Genomic DNA, 26,046 nt, shown 5'->3' on the forward strand with positions numbered 1-26,046 from the left:
CGAGCCTCATCGCGGAGTCGACCTCGATTTCTGTAGTATCCTACTGAGTCCTAGGTCCTAGGTTTTGCTGCCCGCCTGGCCTCAGCTGAGCCCTATCCTACTGCAGTACACAGGCTGCTGTACATGACTGAGTGTAGACAGTAGACCATGTGAGTAGTGTATGACTTGTAGTTGTACTGTTGTAGATTTACATGTTCTGCCTCTGGCCTGCCTGCCATGCCTGGGCCCTGAAATCAGTGAAAAGAGAAGTGAGGATCCGGTTTGTCCTGATCAGCTGAGCGGAGAGCCCTCGAGGCTTCTGTTGTCGAGCTGCGGCCTGCACTGACTGCACTCTGCAGCACTTGTCTTTACAGATATGCGGACTCGTGCCCCATTATGAGTGCTACTGATGGCTGTGATGCTGAATGATGGTAGAGTCTACTCGTACTGTCGCAGATCTACTCCTGACCTGAGCATGGACTGTGATTTTTTCACAGCTTCGTTCCTGTACCATGATTGTGTAGATCTACGTCCACCATGCATGTACACGTCTGCCAGTACCAGAATCTGATGTACCAGGCCAACACTGGCAACAGTGCAACAACAAAGCAAGGCCGATCGTTTTGCAGTGCATCCGATGACTGAGCAGGGAGTGCTGGTGCAAATAATTTTCTCGCCGGCTCAGTGGACACGTTCGACAGTCTGATCCGCACCAGTACCATCGTCACCCAGATTCTTTGTCTTGGAGCGGGGTAAGTCACTGCACGCCCCAGAGCCTAAACATAGTCGTTACTCGCAAGGTGAAGCTGCAGTCAGACGTTGCCCAACGTATCTGTTCCCTAGATCCCTTTGTTTGGTCCACGTGAGTTCAAGTGTTCACCTTTGAAACTAGCGCTCTCTCCTCCCCATAGCTATTTTCGATTGGTCATCGCACTTGGCGAGTACGAGTGCGTGCAAGATGATGGAGAGAGCGCGCTAGCGAGTGACGTTGTCCTGAGCGTTTGAGCGGTGGACCGACCGTTCAGCAGGGAGGACCTGCAACGAGAGAAAGAGTGAGGCTCAAGGAGCCTGTACAAACCGCTCTCCCCTCCCTTCAACCATGGATCAACAATATGTCGCTCAAACTCAGGCGAGCAGCTGCAGCAGTAGCAGCGATGCTGCAAACAGAGGAGACGAGATCAGAGTAAACGATGATCAATCCCCATGTGTGGATGCTCCTCTCGCTCAGGGAACACATGTTTCCCCTCTGGACTCAGCGGAGACCGTGGATCCAGCACGGGCTAGCGAAGGTGAGAGTAGCGTGGACGGTGGATATCGTGCTCATAGTGGCATCCGATCAGCGCATGCTACATCTACTGATATCACAGATATCACAGATAGTAGAAGAGCTGGTGACGGCAACTCTAGCGAGGGCCACACGCGTTCAGGAGACGGAGACGATATACACGCGGGCCATGCTCCCGCCACTACTAATGGCAATGACGACAATCCCACCGCCACCGCCGCCGCCCCTGCAGCGTTCAATCTCGCGTTGGACTTGTCGTCGGTGGCACCGCTGGACCGGGCTATCGTGCTGCAGTTTGTCGACGTCGGTGGCAAGCCCATTCGCCTGTCTCACCTTGCCGCCAGCGATCACCTGCGTGGCCTAGCGGCGGCAAGAGGCCTGGAGCTGCGCAAGCCGTACTTTGTGCAGCGCAGCCACCTCTACCAGTGTATCCAGGAAGACCCGTTCAACACGTACGTGTCGCTGGCTGCGGCTATAGTGACCGGTGCAGCTGCAGGGGATGAGAGTGGTGATCACGGGCACCTGCCGTCAAGCACTGCTCTGCATATGTCTACCTCTGACAAGCAACAGCAGCAGCAGCTGTCACCGTCCTCTTCCGACGCTGCAGAATACACCAACAGCAGTGGTAACCCGCCATACGGATCGCCGCACGGTTCCGCATTGGAGAAATATAGCCGACAGCCGGCTGTGAGGGAGTTGGAGGAGAAGACGGTGGCGTTCATTCAGTGTAGCGAACAACCGGTTGTGCTGTCCCGATTTGCAGCACATCAGGGCCTTCGGAAACTGGCCCGACTTTCTGGCGTCGAGCTGAAGAAGACGTTTTTCACCGACCGATCCGGCCTATTCCGAGTCAAAGAAGAAACGCCGGGAAATGCACGCGTTTGGCTGGCTGCTGATTACAACGAGGATGGCTTTGCACCGGACAGTACTGGATCACGTGAAGACGGGCCAATAGCCCCTAGCAGTCTAGCTGCGAATGTCCCAGCAGCAGCAGCAACAAGCGATCTGAGTACGCCACTCTCAGATCACAGCCGTACAGTAGAGCCAGCCCTGCCAAGCGACAGTGGCAGCGACAGCAGCAGTGTCAATAGTAGTAACACGCCTCTAAGCATGGTGGACGTTGGACTGCTATTCCTCCATCGGCATACGAACGGCAAGTACAATCCAGTAGCCATGAACCTGTTTGGTCTGGACCAGTACTTGAGCCAGGTGGCGTCGGCGGAGGGCTCCGTGTGGCGCCGCTCGTTCTTCATGGCCAACCATGAGTTCTTCCTCTACCATATATCCGGCAGCACCGCCTCCATCACGCCAACCAAACAGGGCCATGCACGCATCACCCATCTTCTCAAGACCAGCGATAAGGCACAGGAGCTCGTCAGCAGCAAGAACTCGGCTTCAACTCGTCCCGTTAGCAAGTCCGAGGTGCTGGAGGCGAAGGTTGTGGAGTTCCTGAAATCCCAGCCGGACCAACGTACGTTCCTCCATAACGTGGGTGGAGATCCGGTACTCCGTAGGCTTGCCGCGGAAGCCGACATTGCCTTGCGCAAGCCGTTCTACGAAAGCCGGCCCAACGTGTTCCGCTTGACGTACCTGGCCGAGACCACGGTAATGGTACAGCTGAGACACTCTGGTGGCGGCACTGGCAATGCTGGTGCTGGTGGTAGTGGCGAGCAGTCACAGCGCTCTGCCGCTCCGGAACAGCGTACCGCTACAAGCCAGCCCTCATCGACACCGGGTGCATCCGGCGACACAGGTCACCTGTGGGAGCTCCTCGAGAAAGAGATTGACACGTTCTTTCTGGAAGGCAAGCAGCGACAATACCTTCTTGCCACCGTTGGCAATCAACCTCAAATAAAGAAGATCGCTAGTCAGCTGCAGGTGCGCGTGGGCAAGGAGTACTTCATGGAACGCGCCAGACAGTACGTACTAGTTGACTCGGACCGTGCCAAAGCTATGCTAGTGGGCTTGACACCCAAGTACTACCATAGCTTGAGAGCCGCCTTGTCCGAAGGCAACGGCGATGATGACACAATCAGCATGGCCAGTAGCAACCACAGTAGCAGCAGCTACCACTCATCGGGCTCGGCGCGCGTTGGCCTGGGCTATGCTCCCGATCCGACCATGCGACGCCTGGAGACCATAGCCGTTGACAGTCTTCTCCGTGCTGGCGGTGAGAAAGTCTCGTTGCCTCAACTCCTCAAGGACCCGGAGATGCTCGCCATCAAGAACAAGATGACCACGAAATTCGACGAGTTTTTCTTCCGCCGCCGCCCTCACCTGTTTTCGTGTTCGCCGACGTCATCCGGCATCTTGTCCCTGAGCCTGCCGGAGATGACCAATCGCTTCAATCCTCTTGAGCAAGCCTGTGTGGCCACGCTGCAGCGATGCCCGAGCTTCAGGTCGGAACTAGGGTCGCTCATCTGCAGCAAGAGCCTGGAGCGTCTCGTCGGCGGCTATACGACGGCAGACATTCGAATAGCCAAGGCTTTCTTCAGTGCCCGGCCCGACATGTTCCAGGTCATTCAACACGGCTCAAGAGCTGAAGTAGAGCTAGCGGAGAAATATCGAAAGAAGCCCGCGAGTGCCGCTGGCAGCAGCGTGATTGGTGTCCGTGACGGCGGGTATGGAACTGAGACAAAGCCCACCCAAGACCTACCCACGCATGGCAGCCAAGAAATCAGTGCCAAGCACGACGAGACGAAAACGGAGGAGTCTCACGAAACACCCGGATTGGGTGACGACGAAATGGCGGCGTGGGAAGAAGAACTAGCTGGGGCTGATTTCCATGACGGCGACGATGGTGACGATACGAGTAACGACGATGATAGTGATATCACACAACAGAACACGTCCAGGGGTGGTCAGTTTGGAGTGAACAGTTCAACAGACCGCCATCAGTACCCATACTACCAGCAGCAAGCCACAGCAGCAGCAGCGGCGGTGGCATCGTCGCGGCAGCAGCAGCAGCAGCCCTACCCGTCTGTCTCTCCGCAGACCGTCCTGCAGAACTTCCAGCGTTTCTCCGAGGAGCACGGTGTTGCGTCGGTGCGTGGCGGCGGCAGCATTGCTCGTCACCCATACGCCCAGCCACGCCCGTGGCCCTCACAAGTGCCTGGCACGCAGGCCCCTCCGCCGGGGATGGCCATGCCACCATACACAGCAGCAGCAGCAACAGGGCCTGCACCATCGTCTCGCTACGTGCATCCATCGGGCCATCGGCAAGCTGGTGAGTTTGCGCCCGGCAGCCAGTATACCAGCGAGCGGCCAAGTCCTGCAGTGCCATCGTCTGTGACGGCTACCCTGGATATGTCATCGCTTCTCAGGCAGTACAACCTACCGCCTTTATCAAGCGAGGCTAGCATTCAACTGCCGCTCGACCTACCTCTTCCGACTGCGGAACGAAAGAGCCCAACGTCAGTCCTGACTCCAACTGGCGATCCGGCCACTCACCCAGCGGCCGCCGCAGCGCTGAACGACGAGCAGCTGGACGAGGCAGAGACGCTGCTCCTGGACCGAGCGCCTAGCCTGGCGTACGCACTGCGTCGTAAGCGCGGGGGCGACTTGACCGAGCGCATAGCAGACTCGCTGCAAGTGGCGCGGCTGCGCAGTGAGCTTCTGCAGCTGCAGTTGCGTGCGCGCAAGACAGTTCTGTGCATGGAGGAGCACTATAGTGATACTAGGCCCACAGAAGAGTACACTATCCGTGTCATGATAAAGGGCAGGTGTTATGGCGAGGCTCATGGCTCGTGGAGGCTAGCACGCATTGGAGCAATGATAGATGCTGCCGCTCATCTGGTGCTGGAACACTAGACTAGTTGTAGTGCAAATTTCATGTGCTTTCCAGTTTAAGCTTAGAAACCCTTCGGCGCTTGGTCAAGCCTACGTCGATGTCATCTCTCTCTCTCTCTCTCTCTCTCTCTCTCTCTCTCTCTCTCTCTCTCTCTCTCTCTCTCTCTCTCTCTCTCTCTCTCTCTCTCTCTCTCTCTCTCTCTCTTTGTTGCGTTGCTCTCTTTCTGTCTGAACACGCTGCTTTGTTCCACTATTATGGTGTTTGTTTAGGTCTCTTCTACTGTTCTTGCTACTTCACCTCACATGACTACTGCATCTCTCAAGCCCTGTTTTTGCATATCTGCATCTCTCAAGCCCTGCCCTTGGCGTATCTGCATCTCTCAAGCCCTGCCCTTGGCATATCTGCAGATCTCAAGCCCTGCCCTTGGCATATCTGCATCTCTCATGCCCTGTCTTTGGCATATCTGCAGATCTGCTCGCTGTGTTTCCTTTTCACTCGTTGCGTTCCTTATGAGTCTACTTTTCTGCTGTTGTTGTTTGTTTGTTTGTTTTGCACAGAGCCACCACCGCTTGCAGGTATTCTCGCACAAACATAGGGCAAGCTATTTTTAGACTTATAGTATTCAACTTCATCCACCATAATTATCATTACCACCACTATGCTGGCCAAACTTGGTGCGTGCTATGCGGCACATTCCGAAGGCCACATCCTGCTACTCACTTGTTGCAGTGCCTTTCGTATTTTAGATACTTTTTTTTTAATTGCTTTAGCTTCGCTATACACTGGTACTATTTGTACTATGTTTTTGTACTATTTGTACTATTTGTGTAGTGTCTTGCTCTCACTATGAACTGTCTGGATGTGTCTACAGTCCTGGTTGTGTCGATCATAGGCCCATATAGATATGCCTAGTGGCTTGTCCCTTTTGTTCATAGATATGCCCGCGGCATACTGCCCAGCAATCTGTTGCCAGTCTGCCCATGGCATGGTTGTGCAGCAGAGCATAATACCTTGGGCGTGCGAGAGAGCATGCCATGTCATGTAGTGTGCCCACTTATAGCTTTTTCTTTTTTTTATGTTCTTCCTGTTATGACCCACTAGTCCTGTGTTAGTCATGCAGCCAGTTTGATCTTTAGGCACCAGCTCTTTTAGTGCTGCCACTTTTTCATTTGTGTGTGTGTGTGCGTCTGTCTGTCTGTACAGCTTTGTATGTGTGTGTTTGTCTGTCTGTACAGTAACTCCGGTGTTTACTTCGCTGATATTGGAATCTACTGACTAGCTGTGCCGGTGTTGTGTGACAGTAACGTACATACAGTCATGTGTGTGTGTGTGTGTGTGTTAGGGGGGGGGGGGGAGGATGGGCAAAAGTGCGTGGGGGGGGGGGGTGGATGGGCAAAAGACTAAGTGCGTGTGTGTGTGGGGGGGGGGGGGGGTTATGTGGGTTCGGGTATGTGTAGGTGTTTGGCGGGGGGGGGGGGGGGGGGCTGTGCGGTGTGTGCCACGGTGTATTTGACTGATCTTTTTGCGCGTGCCAGTGTCCGTGTAAGTCACTGTCGGCCAGGAGTCATAAAATAATTACTACAATGTATGGTATTCTACGTCTGTACTGTCAGCTGGCGTGACATAATTATGGACGTGCATTGTCACCATGGCAACACATGGTTACTTGTTCCCACAAAAACGCCTAGAGCGCAATGTACCCATTACAAGAGGACATAATACCATGAATCACTGAGCCTAGCACGATATTGTTAGCTCAGCCTCTCAGTCGGTAGCGGTAGGGCTGACAATAAGGAGAAGGTTCTAATACGCAGCTGGTGAAAGGTCTGGTCACTAGTTCGAATCTAATCTTAGATAAGTTCTCAGCTAATGCAGTCATGCAACCGATTCGTAGACAATAGCTGTTACATATTTTTGTACGTGTAGATACATGATCGGCGGGTGAACGTGTTGTGCATTAATGCATTAAAAGGTCAACAGTGTACAAGTATTGCTACGGTCAAGCTAGTGTGTGCGAACATGAATCATGAACTCAGTGAGGATGAGTGCATGCAAAAGAGGGTAGAAGGTGCGCGGCCGGCGTTACAAGTCATGTACACATGTACACATGTACATGCCACATCCACCAGTCCTATTAAAAAACACAGCCCTCCCCTTCGTGGGTGCATATCCACATGCAAAGCGATACCAGTCATGACTCATATCATGACTCATAAGAAAGGACATGCATAGGAGCAAACAGGAAGAAAACGCAAGGCAATTATCACATGAAGAAAGAAAAGAAACACTAAGTTAGACGATATCAGTCAATAGATCCGAATCCGAATCGGTAATTTTTAAGTCTCATCAGGTCTTGTACTTGCGGAGAGCTTGGTTCCCTAGTACAATGTGGTAGAAACAGCAGGTGGCGATCCGGGCGTAAGGTCAGTAGACGTAGCGATCCGGGGGTACATCAGTCATGGTAGCGTCAGGCTCGGGAAACTGTGCCTTCTGGATCTTCGGTGGCGGGGATTGACGTTTTCCGCTTAAAAGCGGACGGGGATGGGGAACGCTTATTGGGTGAGGGTGAGGTGCGCTTAGCGGGTGAGGTGCGTTTAGCGGGTGCTGTCCGAGCAGCATGGTGGGCTCGTAGTGGACCAGCTACTGACTGTTGTCAGCGGTGGTGTTGCAGGGGTGGGCAGGAGAGGCGGTCTTGTGGGAGGTGAGTGCCTTGTTGTGCTGTAGCCTGTAGCGCTGCTTCGGTGTAGGGGGGGGGGGGGGGGGGGGGGAGCCCTACACAGACCACTAGGTATGCCGGTGTAGGGCTCCTTGGTATGGCCATATTTTGACTGTAGGCAAACATGGTGCAATGCTGGTTATCATGCACCATCACGGTCATTAGAGAGACTATCTCATTCTGTACATCACGGTACCGAGTACTGTATACACCGCACGTAAAGCTTTGTTTTACGTACTCTGTCAACATCAGAAAAACAGACAACTACGGTACTTGCATGACATTGTGTATGTACATTCACATGTACGTACGAGTGTTTCTGACACTCTCAGACAGGTGTACACCAGGTACACGGGTAGACCATGGCCCGCTTTGAAGCCTTTGCAGACAGCTGTCTTGTCTGCAGTTTTCACGAACTTAACCTCAATGAATTTTTGAAAAGCAGTGACTGAGTGTGAGCCAGTGTTGCTCACACTGTGACCCACTTTTAAAGTTAAACTTCACAGCTACAGGGGTTTCCTCCTGGTGTTCAGCACACGTGCACAAGCAGCACAACACTCGGAGACTGGCACGCAGAAGTACCGTACTCGCTTAATTAGCACCCCTGGCTGGACACGGCTTCAGGACCAACGGAAGCAGTTTTTGATTGGTCGGCCATACTCCCCTAGCCTTCCATACTTTGTGTATGATGTGCAGGGTATAGTGGTACCAAGAGTGACATAAACCTTGGTGGTGAACATGACCTCTCAGCAGCAAACACACATTGGCCATGGCCTGACCAACCGCATCAGTGGTTCCGCCTGGCCTGTATTTGTCCAAGTCCCCATGCTCAAAGATGAGGCCGCCCAAGAGAGGGAACTATTTTTCATGTGACGTTCTCCTGCATAAAAGCAAAGAATGCAAAGAAAAACACAGAGCCGCTAAAGTGTACTGTGAACTAGCACAACTCAACAGCAACTGCAACAAGAACTGCGATTTTGATCCTGAAATCACCGGTGCACTATGGCATGGACAAGAACATTCGCAAAACAACACCAATACTTGCGCATGCGCTTGATTACATGTACAAGCCCGGGGGAGGGGGGGGGGGGGGGGGCACTGAAGAGAGGGCTATACTATTTTTTTCATTATTGGCTCGAGATAGCGCCGATACAGGGTACAATAGAGTCGCGTGCCGAAGAACGTGGAGCCCAAGAACGTCCAGCCTGAAATTCTAAGAACGCCACAGCCTAAAGCTAAGAACGACAGTGTTGGTTTTCTGGCAGCTTGTGGAATACATATGATCCAGTACGGATTGTTTCTAAGAACGTGCTATAAGAACGCAGCCAGATTGCTGAAAAATAAGAACGTCCCAGGCTAACCCCTTGGGAACAACGTTCTTGGGTGCGCGACTCTACTGTAGATCTACTATTCAAGAGAGCTCGAGTGAGTAGATCTACAGTGTGTATTGTTACTTTCCGGCTACTGTAAATGCAGAAATTTTCGGTGGTGTTGTACAGTGGAGATTGGATATAACGACACTCCTTTGGGAGAGAGCAAAATGTCACTATATTCGATCTGTCACTAAACCCGATTTTCACAAAGGACTTCTAAACGACTTGAGCAACAGAATTTTGTCGCTAATCTGTTGTTATATGCAAAGTTGTTATGTCCGATCTCCACTGTATTTTTTTTCGATATTTTCGGTGCTGAAATTTTTACCGAAAATAAAACGCTCCGCAAATTTCGGTGCTAGTACACTTACTAGAACCTGGAAAACGGGTTTACCGAAAATTTCCCTCAACCGAACGGCCGATTTTGGAGAATACCGAAAATATTACACCACCGAAAGTTTCTGCTTTTACAGTCAGTACTGCAGTCAACTTGGCTTATAACGACACTCGGCGGGGCATCAGAAAAGTGTCGTTATTCGCGAAGTCTCACTATATGGGTTACAGTTGGATGGGACTTTGCTCTGGGCGGGAACATTCTGTCGTTATTCGCGAATTGTCGTTATATCCGTAGTCGTTATTAGCGAAGTTGACTATACTATGAAGCATATTATTGTACCAGAGAATCGCAAAATACCATAGTATTTAATAGAGAGGTTAAGATGTACGTTATTTCTGTCGGGACGCGAAAGTTCAGCTCGCGTTATTTGGCTCGCGCGTCGAAAAAGCAACGCGAGTGACCTGCAGCTCACGTCGAAATTTGGAGTTTAACGCCAAATTCGACGTGAAATTTCACGTCACTTCGGAAATACATGTAACGGAAATACTATTCGCGGCTTTTTTATTTATAGTATATGACTTTACCATGTTGTTACAGCTACAGGGCTAGCTACCCTAAGGCTATAGGCTATACTGAGTATAGGGCCTAACTGCTCCTTGGCTTGAGCACGTGCTTTTGTAGGCAAGTTGCTCTGAAGATGTTGTAGCAAAGAATTATCTGCTGGACTGTGCCTATCCGCCATCACCCCGGGAGTGGACTGTGTGCCTATCCGCCATCACCCTGGGAGTGGACTGTGCCTATCCGTCATCACCCCGGGAGTGGACTGTGCCTATCTGCCATCACCATGATCACCCAGTCAGGTGAGCTAGTGCACGAGGCCCTGCAGGCCTGGAACAGATGCGGTCTGTCCAAGTGTCAAAATAAAATATTTTGCAAACCCATAATCCCATATTCTATCCACGTGTCCCGGCGCGCCAGCCTTCAACTACTCCTAGCTGTCATGTAATTGCATGTAAATTATTACTTCCCTTCGGCTAACGTGCTATACTGTACTTACTTCCTTGAGATAAGCCTCGCCATCCGCACATGCGATATTTCCACTGTTGACTGCGCTAACAGCAAGTCCTGCAATGCCACGGTTCATTGAGCGCTAGTGTTCGATGTCAGCCAAGAGGAACGCCGAACAAAAAAAGGGGAAATGAGTTTATCTACGAACGTGACACGTATCACGCCACTAGTTGCTAGTGTGCTCACGACGCTGCTGCTGCTGCTGCTGCTGCTCGTTCCAGATCCTGTCCGTCTTGGTGCTGCCGCTGTTTCTCTTGCTGGTGTGCAGCGTGCAGCGGAGCTAAATATATATATAATTAGTTGTTCACGTTGTTCCGCTGCTGTGCCGGTCCACTAGGATGGAGGATGCTCGACTTCCTTGCTTGAAAGTAACGGGATCCCACTACGAAGTTGGACGTCAAGTGGTAAGGATTGTGGCCGCACAGTTTCATGCTGTTTGCTCTGCTGCAAAATAATGGACAAAGACTAGGCAGTACTAGATGTGAAGTGCTTGTCATCGACTAGTGGAGGTAGAGTACTCACTCAGTAGGTGTCCTGCGCTGCAGTCTGTACTGCTGCCTTTCGTCCACTACCAAAATAAACATTTCCGCCTTGGCTGCACTCTTATTAGCCCGTTCTGTAACGACGTATAACAAGCGTTATAATTATAACAACGCAGGTGTTGGCTGGGCAGGTAGCTACGCAGCAGAGTGCATCCTGTGCCTGTGCCTATGGAGTATGGTGTCTTACCGGTATTGTGTGCTGCTAATGAGAGATCTGCTGGCTCGGGGCCCTCAACATGCTTAGTCTTTACTAGAGGGTGAAGCGAAATAAAAAAATTATTATGCTTTTTGACTACAGAATTGCCTATGCGCATATTATATGCCTCTACAGGACAGTCGCTAAACAATCGACAAAGGCAATGCCTTATTGGTTGGTTATGCCTTTATTGATTGGTTACCGGCTACCCTTCAATTATTTGCTTCAGATAACATCAGTACTTGAAGCTGAACACATGCAAATATTTAGAGTTGCAAACTTGATCCTGTGGACAAGAGATTACCCTAAAGTACCTTTGATCCGCCCCCTGTCGATTTTCTGCCAGCAAAGCGACTTTGGCGCGTACAACGAAATACGATGTTGAGCCGACACATGCACTGCTGTACGCAATACGTGCCAGTGCAGGATGAAAATGTGCACTATCCAGCATATCGAGTCTGATCTTCCACATTGCTGTACATCGTAAAAACCCAGCTGGGAAGCGACATGGCATTGGGGCGGATCAACGGTACATTGTGGGAATAAAACAGGGCAACACGACTGTCCTATGGCTATGCCGTCATCCTTCAAATGGAATGATTATGTGACTACGGAGTACGGACTACATGTAACAATGTATAGGTTTTCAAGAGAATTGTATGAACTATGAAAATGAAAGGAGATCGAACGTCAAAATAATATTAAAAGTGATCAGCTGAATGAAAGTCTCCGGCCTTGCCGGTTGTTTAAAATAAGTTGCCTGATGATCGTAGGTATATGTAAAACTCAGAGTTGCCACAGCTTCCAATCTCTCTCTCTCTCTCTCTCTCTCTCTCTCTCTCTCTCTCTCTCTCTCTCTCTCTCTCTCTCTCTCTCTCTCTCTCTCTCTCTCTCTCTCTCTCTCTCTCTCTCTCTCTCTCTCTCTCTCTCTCTCTCTCTCTCTCTCTCTCTCTCTCTCTCTCTCTCTCTCTCTCTCTCTCTCTCTCTCTCTCTCTCTCTCTCTCTCTCTTGTGTAAAAGAACAATAATAATAATTGTTTTGTCCTGGCAAAGTAGTTGTTCAGTTCAGGCCTCAGAACAATGGACACTGCCATCCGTAGAGAGTTAGCCTGGTTTTAGGCATGTCAAGCTACTCAACTCAAGGCCGGGTATTGTCCACTTGTGAATGTTGCACTTCATTTGGCTCAAGTGTGCAGTGCCTGGGGTCACATAGTAACAAGTAACAAGTTAGTTAGTAGGCATGTAAGTATGCCATGCCCCATGTACTTAGATTCAATGCATTCCAAGTAAAAGTAGTCCTAAGACTTTATATAGGGAATACAGAACAATCAAGGCTTGTTTGCTGCTACTTCATATCATGCTCTCGCAATCATCAGGCAAGAGTTGCCTGATGATTGCGAGAGCATGAAACTTGAAGTAGCAGTAAACAAGCCTTGACTGTCCTTGTTGTTTTGTATTACACTCTACCTCCGTGGTGTTGAGCACTGCCAGCACACGGGGTACATCCTCCGGTATATATAGGGAATACAATGCAGGGGCGTCGCACACGGTACGGTCACTACGGTATTGACCGTACCACTTTTTGCCCCAGATACCCGTGAATCAACCGAATACACTGATCCGGGATCTAAAATTCCAAAATTTTCGGCTCAGCCACCACTCCCCCACGAGTAAATTGTACTTCAGACGGCTGACCGTACCACACTAAAATACCTTCCGACGCCCCTGCAATGTAAGTCCGACAGTCTTACAACCTCCAGATGGTTGAGAACCCATGACCTGCGAGCATGGCAGGAGGATAACAATACAATGACAGCAGAGAGGTTACGCGATTATAGTCGACTTTGCTAATAACGACTGCGGATATAACGACAATTCGCAAATAACGACAGAATTTCCATGCCCAGAGCAAAGTCCCATCCAACTGTAATACATATAATGAGACTTCGGGTATAACGACACTTCGCGAATAAGGACACTTTTCTGATGCCCCGCCGAGTGTCGTTATACGCAAAGTTGACTGTAGTTTTAGTTCATGTTCCTGCTGTGTACCCGAATCACGGTACTGATGGTTTAGCAGTGCAAGTGCTTTCTGATGTTCTTTGCTGATGCACATCTCTGCATCGGCCCTAAAAGGTCATACCCATGTATACGCCCGTCCAATGACTGTTTTTGAATCAGTTTAGCACCAGGGCTTATCCACGCGGAGTTTCTATGATACATTATGTGTGTGTGTGTGTGGGGGGGGGGGGGGGGGGGTCACCTCCCAGACGGTAGGCGTATGCTTCCCCATGTGGAGTTTGTGGCGATGAGTTGAGTTGATTTGAGGTGCTTCGAGGTTCGACAGTCTTCCACTTGAACCATTACATCTATCTATCAATTGGGCTATTGCGTTCTTCAAACAGAACATGTATTCTTATGCTAACAGTGTGCCCATGTGGTGTATGGTGTACTGTGTGCAGGGCGAGGCGTTCAAAGATCGAATAGCCGAGGCCTACTACAAGTCAGAATCATTTAGTGAGCTGCATGAGTTTGCCAAGTCCAGCACTGGCCAAGCACATCTCAACCGATGGAAGGATGCCGTAGAACGCTATCCCAATGTTGTGGCCGAGATGAAAGGCCTTGCCGATGGCAGTGGCATTGACTACGAGGAGGTATGGTGTTGGTGTCGTGTGCTTTCTACCGCTACTTCCAGTGCCGCCACAGGGTCCTGTCAGTGGAGAGCTGCTGCAGCTGCTGCCAGCCCCACTGCTCTACTGTCACTGAACTCCATGTATACAAACTGCAACTTTATTTTGTTTGGTGATGGGACGTGGAGAGATTTTAAAGGTTGTTTTGGTACAGGTCTACCCTGGGGGAGGGGTTCAAATAATTAATTGTTTGTCTTATAACGAGTCTATTTTACGATCCGGACTTGAATGTACGCATTTCAGGCGTCAGGGTATTTGGGATTGTTGGTCTACTAGTGAGGTTTGTCTTGTAACCGATGTCGTACTGACGAGTGTAGACCTAGCAGGACCTGGAGGTATCTTAATGGCCGTTGCTACTTTGCGTCACTGGTGAGACTCACAAGAGGTTTGCCGTGACTCATGACGTGTTGTCCACTTTTCTCTATCTATCGTCTTACTCTAGGTATTCCTGTACAATTGTTCCGTTGAAATCGGTATTATCCTGCTTGAACTGGACACCATAACATCTTGCAGTGATTTGTTACTCCAGCAACCAAATATGGTAAGTACAAGTGCTGTACAGGCAGAAAATTGTGTCAGTCCGAATAATTTCATCCAACTCCAAAGAAAGGGAGTTTTTACAGCTGTAAATTTCGTCCATGGATCGTAAGAGTGTATTGAAAAGCTGGACAAATCAACATTAGTCCGGCATTTAATTTAGTCCACAAGCTCCTTGGACGAAAAAGACGAAATTAAATCCCAGACGAATATTTCTGCTGATACAGTAGCTATAAGCAGGCCTAAACAATGGGTTGTGTTTGAGACGAAAACGTGCTTGCAACGTTTGTGAGAGGAGCCGAATCGCAAACTTTGAATTTCACAAACCAGTCTCAATTTCTAAAATCCAAGCATGTCAGGGCGCTGGTGCTACCTCAGTACCTGTCCACGTCTTGACACCACAAGTTACAAACACTGGCATGCCAACTCGCGAAATCGCTTGAGCCGAGAAAAGCCGCTCAACCTAGAAAGCACAAGCTGCTCCATGGGACGAAACGCACACACGGGAACTCTGTAGGCGCTAGGCGCCTTTCTTACTCCAAAGCAATGGGAAAACTGCAACAATTGCTAGTGTCTACTGTAAGACATGTACATATTATAACGAGGAAGTAAATCTAACGTTTTTTTTTAACGAGTGCCATTTCTTCATTATACTAAGTATAATAACATGTCTTACAGTATACTCAATCTGCGGACAGCATGCTGCTTCGTTCTTTGTGAACTCATCAGCGCAGCACAGAGAGAATGAGGCCGAACCTGATAGCAATGAAAATAAATTTCCAAAGCCAGATTTAAACCAGGCCCGAACGTACCTTGCCAGAGTGCGCAAACTGACAAGTCAGTGAGCTTTGCGTAATGCGAACAGCAAAGGTACTACCCTGCATGAGAGTGCTCAACTACTACAAGAGCAGGAGCGAAAATACTCAATCTGCGTTACAGTATATGGAGAGTGGACAGAATAGATTAGTAATGGGTATGTTCGCCCTCGGCGTGGATGACTGCCTCAATCCTGCTCGGCATGGACGTCGTAAAAGGGGACACTTTGCTCTGGTGTCAGGTTCCCCACTCTAGTGCAATCGCCTGACGGAGGTTGTCTGCATCCTGACATGCGTGTCTGGCTAACTTTCGCTTCAGTTGCCATCAGACATTCTCAATCGGGTTCAGGTCGGGTGAACAGGATGGTTGAAAAAGCAACTCAGACATGCCGTTGGCGAGGAGATACTCGCGCGTATGGAGGGCCGTATGTGAGGTGGCATTGTCCATTTGGATTTGGAAGTCGTTGCCGAAAAGAGCAAACGCTGCTGGCACAACCTGCTGAGCCATTGCGTCGCACGCAGTGTCAGCGTTCTACCGGTCAGCGAAAACGGCGTCGCCAACTACACCCAAATCCGATACAGCCGCGAGGATGTGGACTTTGGGCGGAAAAAGGCGATTCTCGATGGCGGGTATAGCATTCTTTGGGTGCCAGAATGCAATCCGACCATCCGGCCCCAACACAACACATGCCTCATCGACGAATATGGTGTGCGTAAAATCATCGTCACAATGGAGCAGAGACCACACCACGCTGTTGTGCCGATGATGTTCGGTCAAGAGGAACTTTCTCCGTGGGCAGCAGTAATCGATGCGGAAGATCATTGACCAATACTCGATTACTAGTCCGAGGGCTCGCATGCTCATGGTCGCCTCCCACGACAGCATCTGACAACACAGCACTCAGGTTCTCGCAAGAAGTGTAGGAAACATCTTGCACGTATTCTGTAATGAACCGTTTGGCCAAAGGTGACAGCATAATCGGTCACCCGCTGCCAGGTCGGCGCGACACAGGTTGGCCATTGGACAGCTTTGTGATCGTGTTAGACACCTGTAATGAAGGAGGCAAAGTACGCAATACGATTTATTGATTACAGTTGGGTCTCTCACACTGGAAGCAGTGCCACCGTTGTGGCTAGTCTTTCTGTACTTTCTGTACTTCGTTTCTCACCTGCGTTTTCTTGTGGCCCGTTGTTCGCATGATCGTTCGTTTATCCATACCTATCCGCCGGAGGATTTCTATCACATCTCTCCTTTTCTGCTCATTCCTTCCAAAAGGACCATGATGATTTGGTGCACAATTGCCTTGGAGGCAAGAATGCAATGATACTTGGAAGTAGGACACACTTCAGGCTCTTGAACATTTTGAGAATTTTCACACTAGTATACTTTCATGCCTTATCATCAGGTGAAATACAGGCAAAATCAAATGGACATTTATGATTTGGTGCCTGAGCCATTACGAAACCAAACAGAGCGACATACGGAGAGGCAACTCGTGTACAGTGGTGATTTCGGGGTGGTTCATTTGGTGTGATGCTTGGTCTTTGCGCACCATTGTTCCCGCTTTCCTGTTTTTGGATGGAAGTGTTTCCGACAGTCATCGTCTGCCTTTACCGTTTCCCACAAACATTTCGACTTCTGGCCATTGGGTCATTCCCCAGATCAGAGGGCAGCCCCCTACTCTTTTGTCGATGTATGTGCGTTTTCCGGCAATTCGACGAGAATGCGATCAATAGTCACTAACGGAGGGTTCATAAAGGCACACGTGTCTGGGGTGAAGTCGGGGGAGGGGGGGGGGGGGTGCCTCCGTACGTTGCTTTTGCATGGCAAGACAATTTTCGGTGAATGGAAAATAGGTTACAGGGTAACTGCTTACTCTGCCCGCAACTTCTCCCCCCCCCCCCCCCTACTATTTCGACCTGGTTAGAACCCTGAATATGAACATTGGCTGTGGTTGGGAAAGGAGCATTGGCCACAACTTGATTTCATACATGGTATGATGTTCATTTCATGGCAATATCACTGGCCTAAAACCCTAGTAAAGAGGCAATCGAGTGGTTTCAAAAAGGAAATGAAATAAAAAGCGCGTACACAAAAGGGGAAGGGATTAGCAACTTGCACAGCAATGGGATGCCCAGCGAGCTATGCAGCGGAAGTGCTGACTGTGATTTTGTTTACTGGAAGATACTGAAGTGCGTTATATTGTTATTTGCTTGTGTTGGGAAGGAACATGTCTGATATGAAGGATATTGCATGGGAAGGAAATAAGGGAATTTGAAGTGCAAATGATTTATGTTTTTCGTCGCCTTAGACTTGGTGAACATGCCATTGCTTCATTGGAGTTCCATGGTATTAACTGTAGCATGGCAAGCAAGTGTTCACTGTTGTTGTTGATTGTTTGGCCCGACAGGTTTTGAGTGCACACAACGAAGACGGGCCTGACAGCGCTGTGAACACGTCCTATCTTATTCACGCTGAAATCACCGGCAATGACGGTAGGATGGCAGCAAACTACTCTCTACACATGTGCACTGCATTGCGTGCTAGTGCGAGGCAGACTTAATGTATACTTCAATGCGGGGACGGCGGAACCAGTCCGGTTGGTCAGGCCATGGCCGGACCAAATGTTTGGCCACAAACGTGTGTTTACTGCTGAGGAGGTCATGTGCACATGTATACTCTCAGTTGAGTCTGCTATGTATACTCTCCATATCATGATATACACAATGCCTGAAAGGCCGGGGTAGGGCTGGACCAACCAAAAACAAAAACAGCTTCCGCCGGTCCTGAAATGTAGAGTCAGACAGGAGATGTTGATGAGGCTCGATTTTCATTTTCAACCACTCCACATTGTACACTACACTCTGGACTCTACACCGTCTACACTCTGCACTCTGCACTCTGCACTCTACACCGTCTACACTCTGCACTCTGCACTCTGCACTCTGCACTCTACACCGTTTACACTCTGCACTCTGCACTCTACACTCTGCACCGTCTACACTCTGCACCGTCTATACTCTGCACTCTGCACTCTACACTCTACACCGTCTACACTCTGCACTCTACACCGTCTACACTCTGCACCGTCTACACTCTGCACCGTCTACACTCTGCGCTCTACACTCTGCACTCTACACTCTGCACTCTACACCGTCTACACTCTGCACCCAACACTCTGCACTCTGCACTCTACACTCTGCACTCTACACCGTCTACACTCTGCACTCTGCACTCTGCACTCTGCACTCTACACCGTCTACACTCTGCACTCTGCACTCTGCACTCTACACCGTTTACACTCTGCACTCTGCACTCTACACTCTACACTCTGCACCGTCTACACTCTGCACCGTCTATACTCTGCACTCTGCACTCTACACTCTACACCGTCTACACTCTGCACTCTGCACCGTTTACACTCTGCGCTCTACACTCTGCACTCTACACTCTGCACTCTACGCCGTCTACACTCTGCACTCTGCACTCTGCACTCTGCACTCTACACCGTTTACACTCTGCACTCTGCACTCTACACTCTACACTCTGCACTCTACACCGTCTACACTCTGCACTCTACACTCTACACCGTTTACACTCTGCACTCTGCACTCTACACTCTACACTCTGCACCGTCTACACTCTGCACCGTCTATACTCTGCACTCTGCACTCTACACTCTACACCGTCTACACTCTGCACTCTGCACCGTCTACACTCTGCGCTCTACACTCTGCACTCTACACTCTGCGCTCTACACTCTGCACTCAACACTCTGCACTCTACACTCTGCACTCTACACCGTCTACACTCTGCACTCTGCACCGTCTACACTCTGCACCGTCTACCCTCTGCACTCTACACTCTACACTCTGCACCGTCTACACTCTGCACCGTCTATACTCTGCACTCTGCACTCTACACTCTACACCGTCTACACTCTGCACCGTCTACACTCTACACCGTCTACACTCTGCACTCTGCACCGTCTACACTCTGCGCTCTACACTCTGCACTCTACACCGTCTACACTCTGCACTCAACACTCTGCACTCTACACTCTGCACTCTACACCGTCTACACTCTGCACTCTGCACTCTGCACTCTACACCGTTTACACTCTGCACTCTGCACTCTACACTCTGCACCGTCTACACTCTGCACCGTCTATACTCTGCACTCTGCACTCTACACTCTACACCGTCTACACTCTGCACTCTACACCGTCTACACTCTGCACCGTCTACACTCTGCACCGTCTACACTCTGCACTCTACACCGTCTACACTCTGCACTCTGCACTCTACACTCTGCACTCTACACCGTCTACACTCTGCACTCTGCACTCTACACCGTCTACACTCTGCACTCCGCACTCTGCACCGTCTACACTCTGCACTCTGCACCGTCTACACTCTGCACCGTCTCCACTCTGCACCGTCTACACTCTGCACTCTACACCGTCTACACTCTGCACTCTGCACCGTCTACACTCTGCACTCTTCACTCTACACTCTGCACTCTACACCGTCCACACCCTGCACTCTTCACTCTACACTCTGCACTTTACACCGTCTACACCCTGCACTCTGCACCGTCTACATTCTGCACTCTGCACTCTACACTCTGCACTCTACACCGTCTACACTCTGCACTCTGCACCGTCTACACTCTGCACTCTACACTCTGCACTCTACACCGTCTACACTCTGCACTCTGCACTCTGCACTCTGCACTCTACACCGTTTACACTCTGCACTCTGCACTCTACACTCTACACTCTGCACCGTCTACACTCTGCACCGTCTATACTCTGCACTCTGCACTCTGCACTCTACACTCTACACCGTCTACACTCTGCACTCTGCACCGTCTACACTCTGCGCTCTACACTCTGCACTCTACACTCTGCACTCTACACCGTCTACACTCTGCACCCAACACTCTGCACTCTGCACTCTACACTCTGCCCTCTACACCGTCTACACTCTGCACTCTGCACTCTACACCGTCTACACTCTGCACTCTGCACTCTGCACTCTACACCGTTTACACTCTGCACTCTGCACTCTACACTCTACACTCTGCACCGTCTACACTCTGCACCGTCTATACTCTGCACTCTGCACTCTACACTCTACACCGTCTACACTCTGCACTCTGCACCGTTTACACTCTGCGCTCTACACTCTGCACTCTACACTCTGCACTCTACACCGTCTACACTCTGCACTCTGCACTCTGCACTCTGCACTCTACACCGTTTACACTCTGCACTCTGCACTCTGCACTCTACACTCTACACTCTGCACCGTCTACACTCTGCACCGTCTATACTCTGCACTCTGCACTCTACACTCTACACTCTGCACTCTACACCGTCTACACTCTGCACTCTACACTCTACACCGTTTACACTCTGCACTCTGCACTCTACACTCTACACTCTGCACCGTCTACACTCTGCACCGTCTATACTCTGCACTCTGCACTCTACACTCTACACCGTCTACACTCTGCACTCTGCACCGTCTACACTCTGCGCTCTACACTCTGCACTCTACACTCTGCACTCTACACCGTCTACACTCTGCACTCAACACTCTGCACTCTACACTCTGCACTCTACACCGTCTACACTCTGCACTCTGCACTCTGCACCGTCTACACTCTGCACCGTCTACACTCTGCACTCTACACTCTACACTCTGCACCGTCTACACTCTGCACCGTCTATACTCTGCACTCTGCACTCTACACTCTACACCGTCTACACTCTGCACCGTCTACACTCTACACCGTCTACACTCTGCACTCTGCACCGTCTACACTCTGCGCTCTACACTCTGCACTCTACACTCTGCACTCTACACCGTCTACACTCTGCACTCTGCACTCTGCACTCTACACCGTTTACACTCTGCACTCTGCACTCTACACTCTGCACCGTCTACACTCTGCACCGTCTATACTCTGCACTCTGCACTCTACACTCTACACCGTCTACACTCTGCACTCTACACCGTCTACACTCTGCACTCTACACCGTCTACACTCTGCACCGTCTACACTCTGCACCGTCTACACTCTGCACTCTACACCGTCTACACTCTGCACTCTGCACTCTGCACTCTACACTCTGCACTCTACACTCTGCACTCTACACCGTCTACACTCTGCACTCTGCACTCTACACCGTCTACACTCTGCACTCCGCACTCTGCACCGTCTACACTCTGCACTCTGCACCGTCTACACTCTGCACCGTCTACACTCTGCACTCTACACCGTCTACACTCTGCACTCTGCACTCTGCACTCTACACTCTGCACTCTACACTCTGCACTCTACACCGTCTACACTCTGCACTCTGCACTCTACACCGTCTACACTCTGCACTCCGCACTCTGCACCGTCTACACTCTGCACTCTACACCGTCTACACTCTGAACTCTGCACTCTACACTCTGCACTCTACACCGTCCACACCCTGCACTCTGCACCGTCTACATTCTGCACTCTGCACTCTACACTCTGCACTCTACACCGTCTACACTCTGCACTCTGCACCGTCTACACTCTGCACTCTGCACTCTGCACTCTACACTCTGCACCGTCTACACTCTGCACCGTCTATACTCTGCACTCTGCACTCTACACTCTACACCGTCTACACTCTGCACTCTGCACCGTCTACACTCTGCGCTCTACACTCTGCACTCAACACTCTGCACTCTACACCGTCTACACTCTGCACTCTGCACTCTGCACCGTCTACACTCTGCACCGTCTACACTCTGCACTCTACACTCTACACTCTGCACCGTCTACACTCTGCACCGTCTATACTCTGCACTCTGCACTCTACACTCTACACCGTCTACACTCTGCACCGTCTACACTCTACACCGTCTACACTCTGCACTCTGCACCGTCTACACTCTGCGCTCTACACTCTGCACTCTACACTCTGCACTCTACACTCTGCACTCAACACTCTGCACTCTGCACTCTACACTCTGCACTCTACACCGTCTACACTCTGCACTCTGCACTCTACACCGTTTACACTCTGCACTCTGCACTCTACACTCTGCACCGTCTACACTCTGCACCGTCTATACTCTGCACTCTGCACTCTACACTCTACACCGTCTACACTCTGCACTCTACACCGTCTACACTCTGCACCGTCTACACTCTGCACCGTCTACACTCTGCACTCTACACCGTCTACACTCTGCACTCTGCACTCTACACTCTGCACTCTACACCGTCTACACTCTGCACTCCGCACTCTGCACCGTCTACACTCTGCACTCTGCACCGTCTACACTCTGCACCGTCTACACTCTGCACCGTCTACACTCTGCACTCTACACCGTCTACACTCTGCACTCTGCACTCTACACTCTGCACTCTACACCGTCCACACCCTGCACTCTGCACCGTCTACACTCTGCACTCTGCACTCTTCACTCTACACTCTGCACTCTACACCGTCTACACCCTGCACTCTGCACCGTCTACATTCTGCACTCTGCACTCTACACCGTCTAAACTCTGCACTCTACACCGTCTACACTCTGCACTCTACACTGTGGAGCAAGTGTACACGTACATGCTCCAGTCCCCGCTACTAGGGTCTCTTCAAACCCGATTGAAGTACAAGCGGAAACCTGTCTATGTCGACCGCTCAATGGACTTTCAAAATGTGGTCCTATGACTGTACAGGTGATCTCTCACCCGGGGTCATTTGAAATTCTGAAACACTCCACCACTCTACATTGCGCTCTTGGCCCACATCACAACACCATACTCCATAGCGGCAACGCAATTTATTTGACTGGGAATTACATCCCTTTGGTCCTGGCTGTTGTGGTAGGCTTTTTTGGACTGGTGGTCGCCTTGGCAGAGCAATCACCTTGACACATTTCACTGTAGTGCCGGTGTCCCTTTGTTTGGCTGTATGTATGTTTGTGTTTCTGATAGGTACTGTCGAAGAAGACTTTGTAGCATTTGCGTATGCGGGCATACTGCCAGGAAATGCATTCGGCTTCAATCGGCATGGCCTGTCGTTTTCAACCAACGCTATTTATGGAAAATACCTACGGGAAAATGACGCAGCATTGCGTAAGTATTGGCTAGACTACTGTTGAGCATGGAGGTTTTTTTCTAATTCTTTCCCTGGGATTAGAATTTGACCTCCGTCAAGCTCTATAGTTTGAGGTGGACACATTTTTCTTAATGTGAGTCGCTAAGCGAGTCCCTAGTGCATCGCTGTGCCACGACTTTGCCAAAGCACCTCTACTGATGATGTAATGCACCTCTACTGATGATGTAATGTACCTCTACTGATGATGTAATGCACCTCAACTGATGATGTAATCGCATAACCCCTACAGTATGATTTGATATAGAAGTAGTGCTGAAACGATTATATCGATTACTCGTTACTTACTCGATAAGAAATAGATCGAACGGTTATTTCGATTTTATCGGCTAAACGAGTAGAATGGTACTTACGCTCGGTACGGGATTTCCCCCCTTTTGGGGGTCGCACAAAGCGTGCATGCATCGAAAGTGTTGCGAGTAGACCCAGGTGCTCGAAGTCCGTACACTTTTACAGTGTGTGTTTGCCGAGCTGAAACTCACACTAGCAATGATCACTTGCCAGAATCCTGCTCGTGGATGGAAGGTATCTTGTCCAAGTTTGTTCTGAGGCCAGTCTCGATTGAACCAGGCCATCTTTCGATCCGATCTGTTTCTCTGGAGTTCGCTGATTTTTCATATCAAATTTTGGTGTCGCAGAGGGTACTCTAAGTCCGTACTGATCAGAGGTGACTCGAAATACGCACATATTGCGCTAATTGCTAACTAGCAATCCATCGGTTACGACGAAAGCACCGAAGGGATATGTTTGGCATGTGCCTCCACCAGTATTTCTTGCAAAAGCGTAGTTTGTTGCCGAAATGCAAGCTGTTTTAGTCGGCTCAGAGAAGAAGCAGCTGCGCTGTGAAAACCGCGGGAAAACAGTGGTGGAGATGCCAGGAGTGTCCACCTTTCTGCAAGGATTGGTGGTTCTCTGTAAATTCTTCTCCTCTGGCCATTGTCAGCTCTAAGCTGGCTCTTGATGATTGAGTGAAGGTCCGTTTGACGCTGTGTCCGTTCGAAATCGGTCTTGGCAAAGTTGATTTTTGCATGAAATGTAACCCAATTTGTATTTCGTATGGACACTCGAAAACCCACTCGCGTGGTATGGGACTTCTGCTTATCGTAGATCCCTGAAAATTGGTACGCGAGGAGAACATACCACACTGTCCCCTCCATAAAATATTTGAGTCGAATACAATAACAGAACATGAAATTATGGGCGTACGAACTTAGGATACCATGTACGGACTTCGAGCACCTGGGTCTACGACACGAATATGTACATGACAGACAGTACACTTGCAACATCGATGTACGTATAAAGTACAAGCGCGATCTGAGTAACATCGGCGCGATCACTGTTGCCGTCTTTTGAGCTGACTACTATTCTGACATACAGCATGCAGGACGGGCAGGCTCAGTATGTGTCTACACTAGCTGCAGGGGCTGGAGTTCCCTCCACGTGCGAGTAGTCTTGAGCTAAAGACAGTAAAGTGGTCTTCAGTTTCATGTTTTCCGTTCTGTCGACGGTTCCCGAACCAGTTTGCTCGACGACGAGCTAGGCCTGGCGTCTGGGCCTATTTTGAGCATAGACAGGAAAAGCAACTAGTTACTTGTTTGTGCGCCTCAAGTCAGCTCATCCGTCGAAATCCGCCGATCTGCACTCCTGGCCGGCTTCCCTGACTTCATCATCGGAGTCAGCGAAGTCACAAGCGAAGGGCACCATCAGCACTTGGGTTGCAACCAGTGAGATGCCTCTGTCTTGTCTGTATTCGTCTGGTCAATCCGAACAGCTGACAGACTTGTGGCGGGATCTATGCGCCCACTTTTCGTCGTTGGCGATGTTGGACTCGTAATTTTGTTGAAATTCACAGAATGTACATGTACTGATGTAATTACAAAAATAATCGTTTAGCCGATAAGCCGATCGTTATGGTATCAGCTAAGCCACTAAGGAAAAAACGTAATCGTTTCAGCACTATATAGAAGACAAGAAACCACTCGGGACAAATTACAGCTCGGCGCTTCATGCCTCTGGCAATCTCCAGGCAACTGCTGTATAGTACCGCGAGAGCGCCCCACCATCTCGTCCTTTCGCAGTCGTATTAGGTGGTGTCCTGTCTGTAGGTCATACGGCACGAACCTTGTAGTTGTACACACATTGCATGTTCTGTAGCCAATGTGTACTCAATTTACCTTCGAGCGGACACGAACTCCACACAAAACCTGCTAAGTGTGACCTTAGTACACTAAGGGTCTCACACCATACAAACTTTGTTGCACTCTGCCATACGATTTTCCTTTCCCTGACTGTATAATCAAGGTGGGGCACTCTCGCTGTACCTTTCGGTAATAGGTTAATTATCATGATGTGTTTCTCCTCAAACTCCATGTTTTCTCCTCCCCGCCTGCCTCCTCCAGCTCGTGTAGTCTTGGGCCGCATGGTGCTCGGTGTAAAGACGGTTGATGAACTGCTCAATAAGCTGCAAGGTACTGGCGAGCAGGTATGTGAGGCTCCCAATACGCAACACTCAGCGGCCTTTGCCGTAGTATTGTGTACCTAA

The 26,046-nt window shown here is 50.1% G+C and overlaps 1 protein-coding gene across 2 annotated transcripts in view; it reads left to right on the plus strand.

Moving 5' to 3' along the window:
• The first annotated feature begins 10,847 nt into the window (after positions 1-10,847).
• LOC135811530 (beta-alanyl-dopamine/carcinine hydrolase-like) overlaps positions 10,848-26,046 on the plus strand; it is a 24,794-nt gene continuing 9,595 nt past the window's right edge. For both annotated transcript variants that reach the window (XR_010552616.1, XM_065324768.1), the window contains exons 1-6: positions 10,848-10,952; positions 13,748-13,939; positions 14,418-14,516; positions 17,739-17,823; positions 23,321-23,461; positions 25,904-25,986. Coding sequence is in view for 1 of the 2 variants with exons in the window: in XM_065324768.1 (XP_065180840.1) it covers positions 10,887-10,952; positions 13,748-13,939; positions 14,418-14,516; positions 17,739-17,823; positions 23,321-23,461; positions 25,904-25,986 (666 nt within the window). In the remaining variant the exon portion in view is untranslated. The remainder of the gene's footprint in view (positions 10,953-13,747; positions 13,940-14,417; positions 14,517-17,738; positions 17,824-23,320; positions 23,462-25,903; positions 25,987-26,046) is intronic.

This window comes from Sycon ciliatum, chromosome 3, assembly GCF_964019385.1.
Source record: "Sycon ciliatum chromosome 3, ocSycCili1.1, whole genome shotgun sequence".
NCBI classification, from domain to species: Eukaryota; Metazoa; Porifera; class Calcarea; order Leucosolenida; family Sycettidae; genus Sycon; species Sycon ciliatum.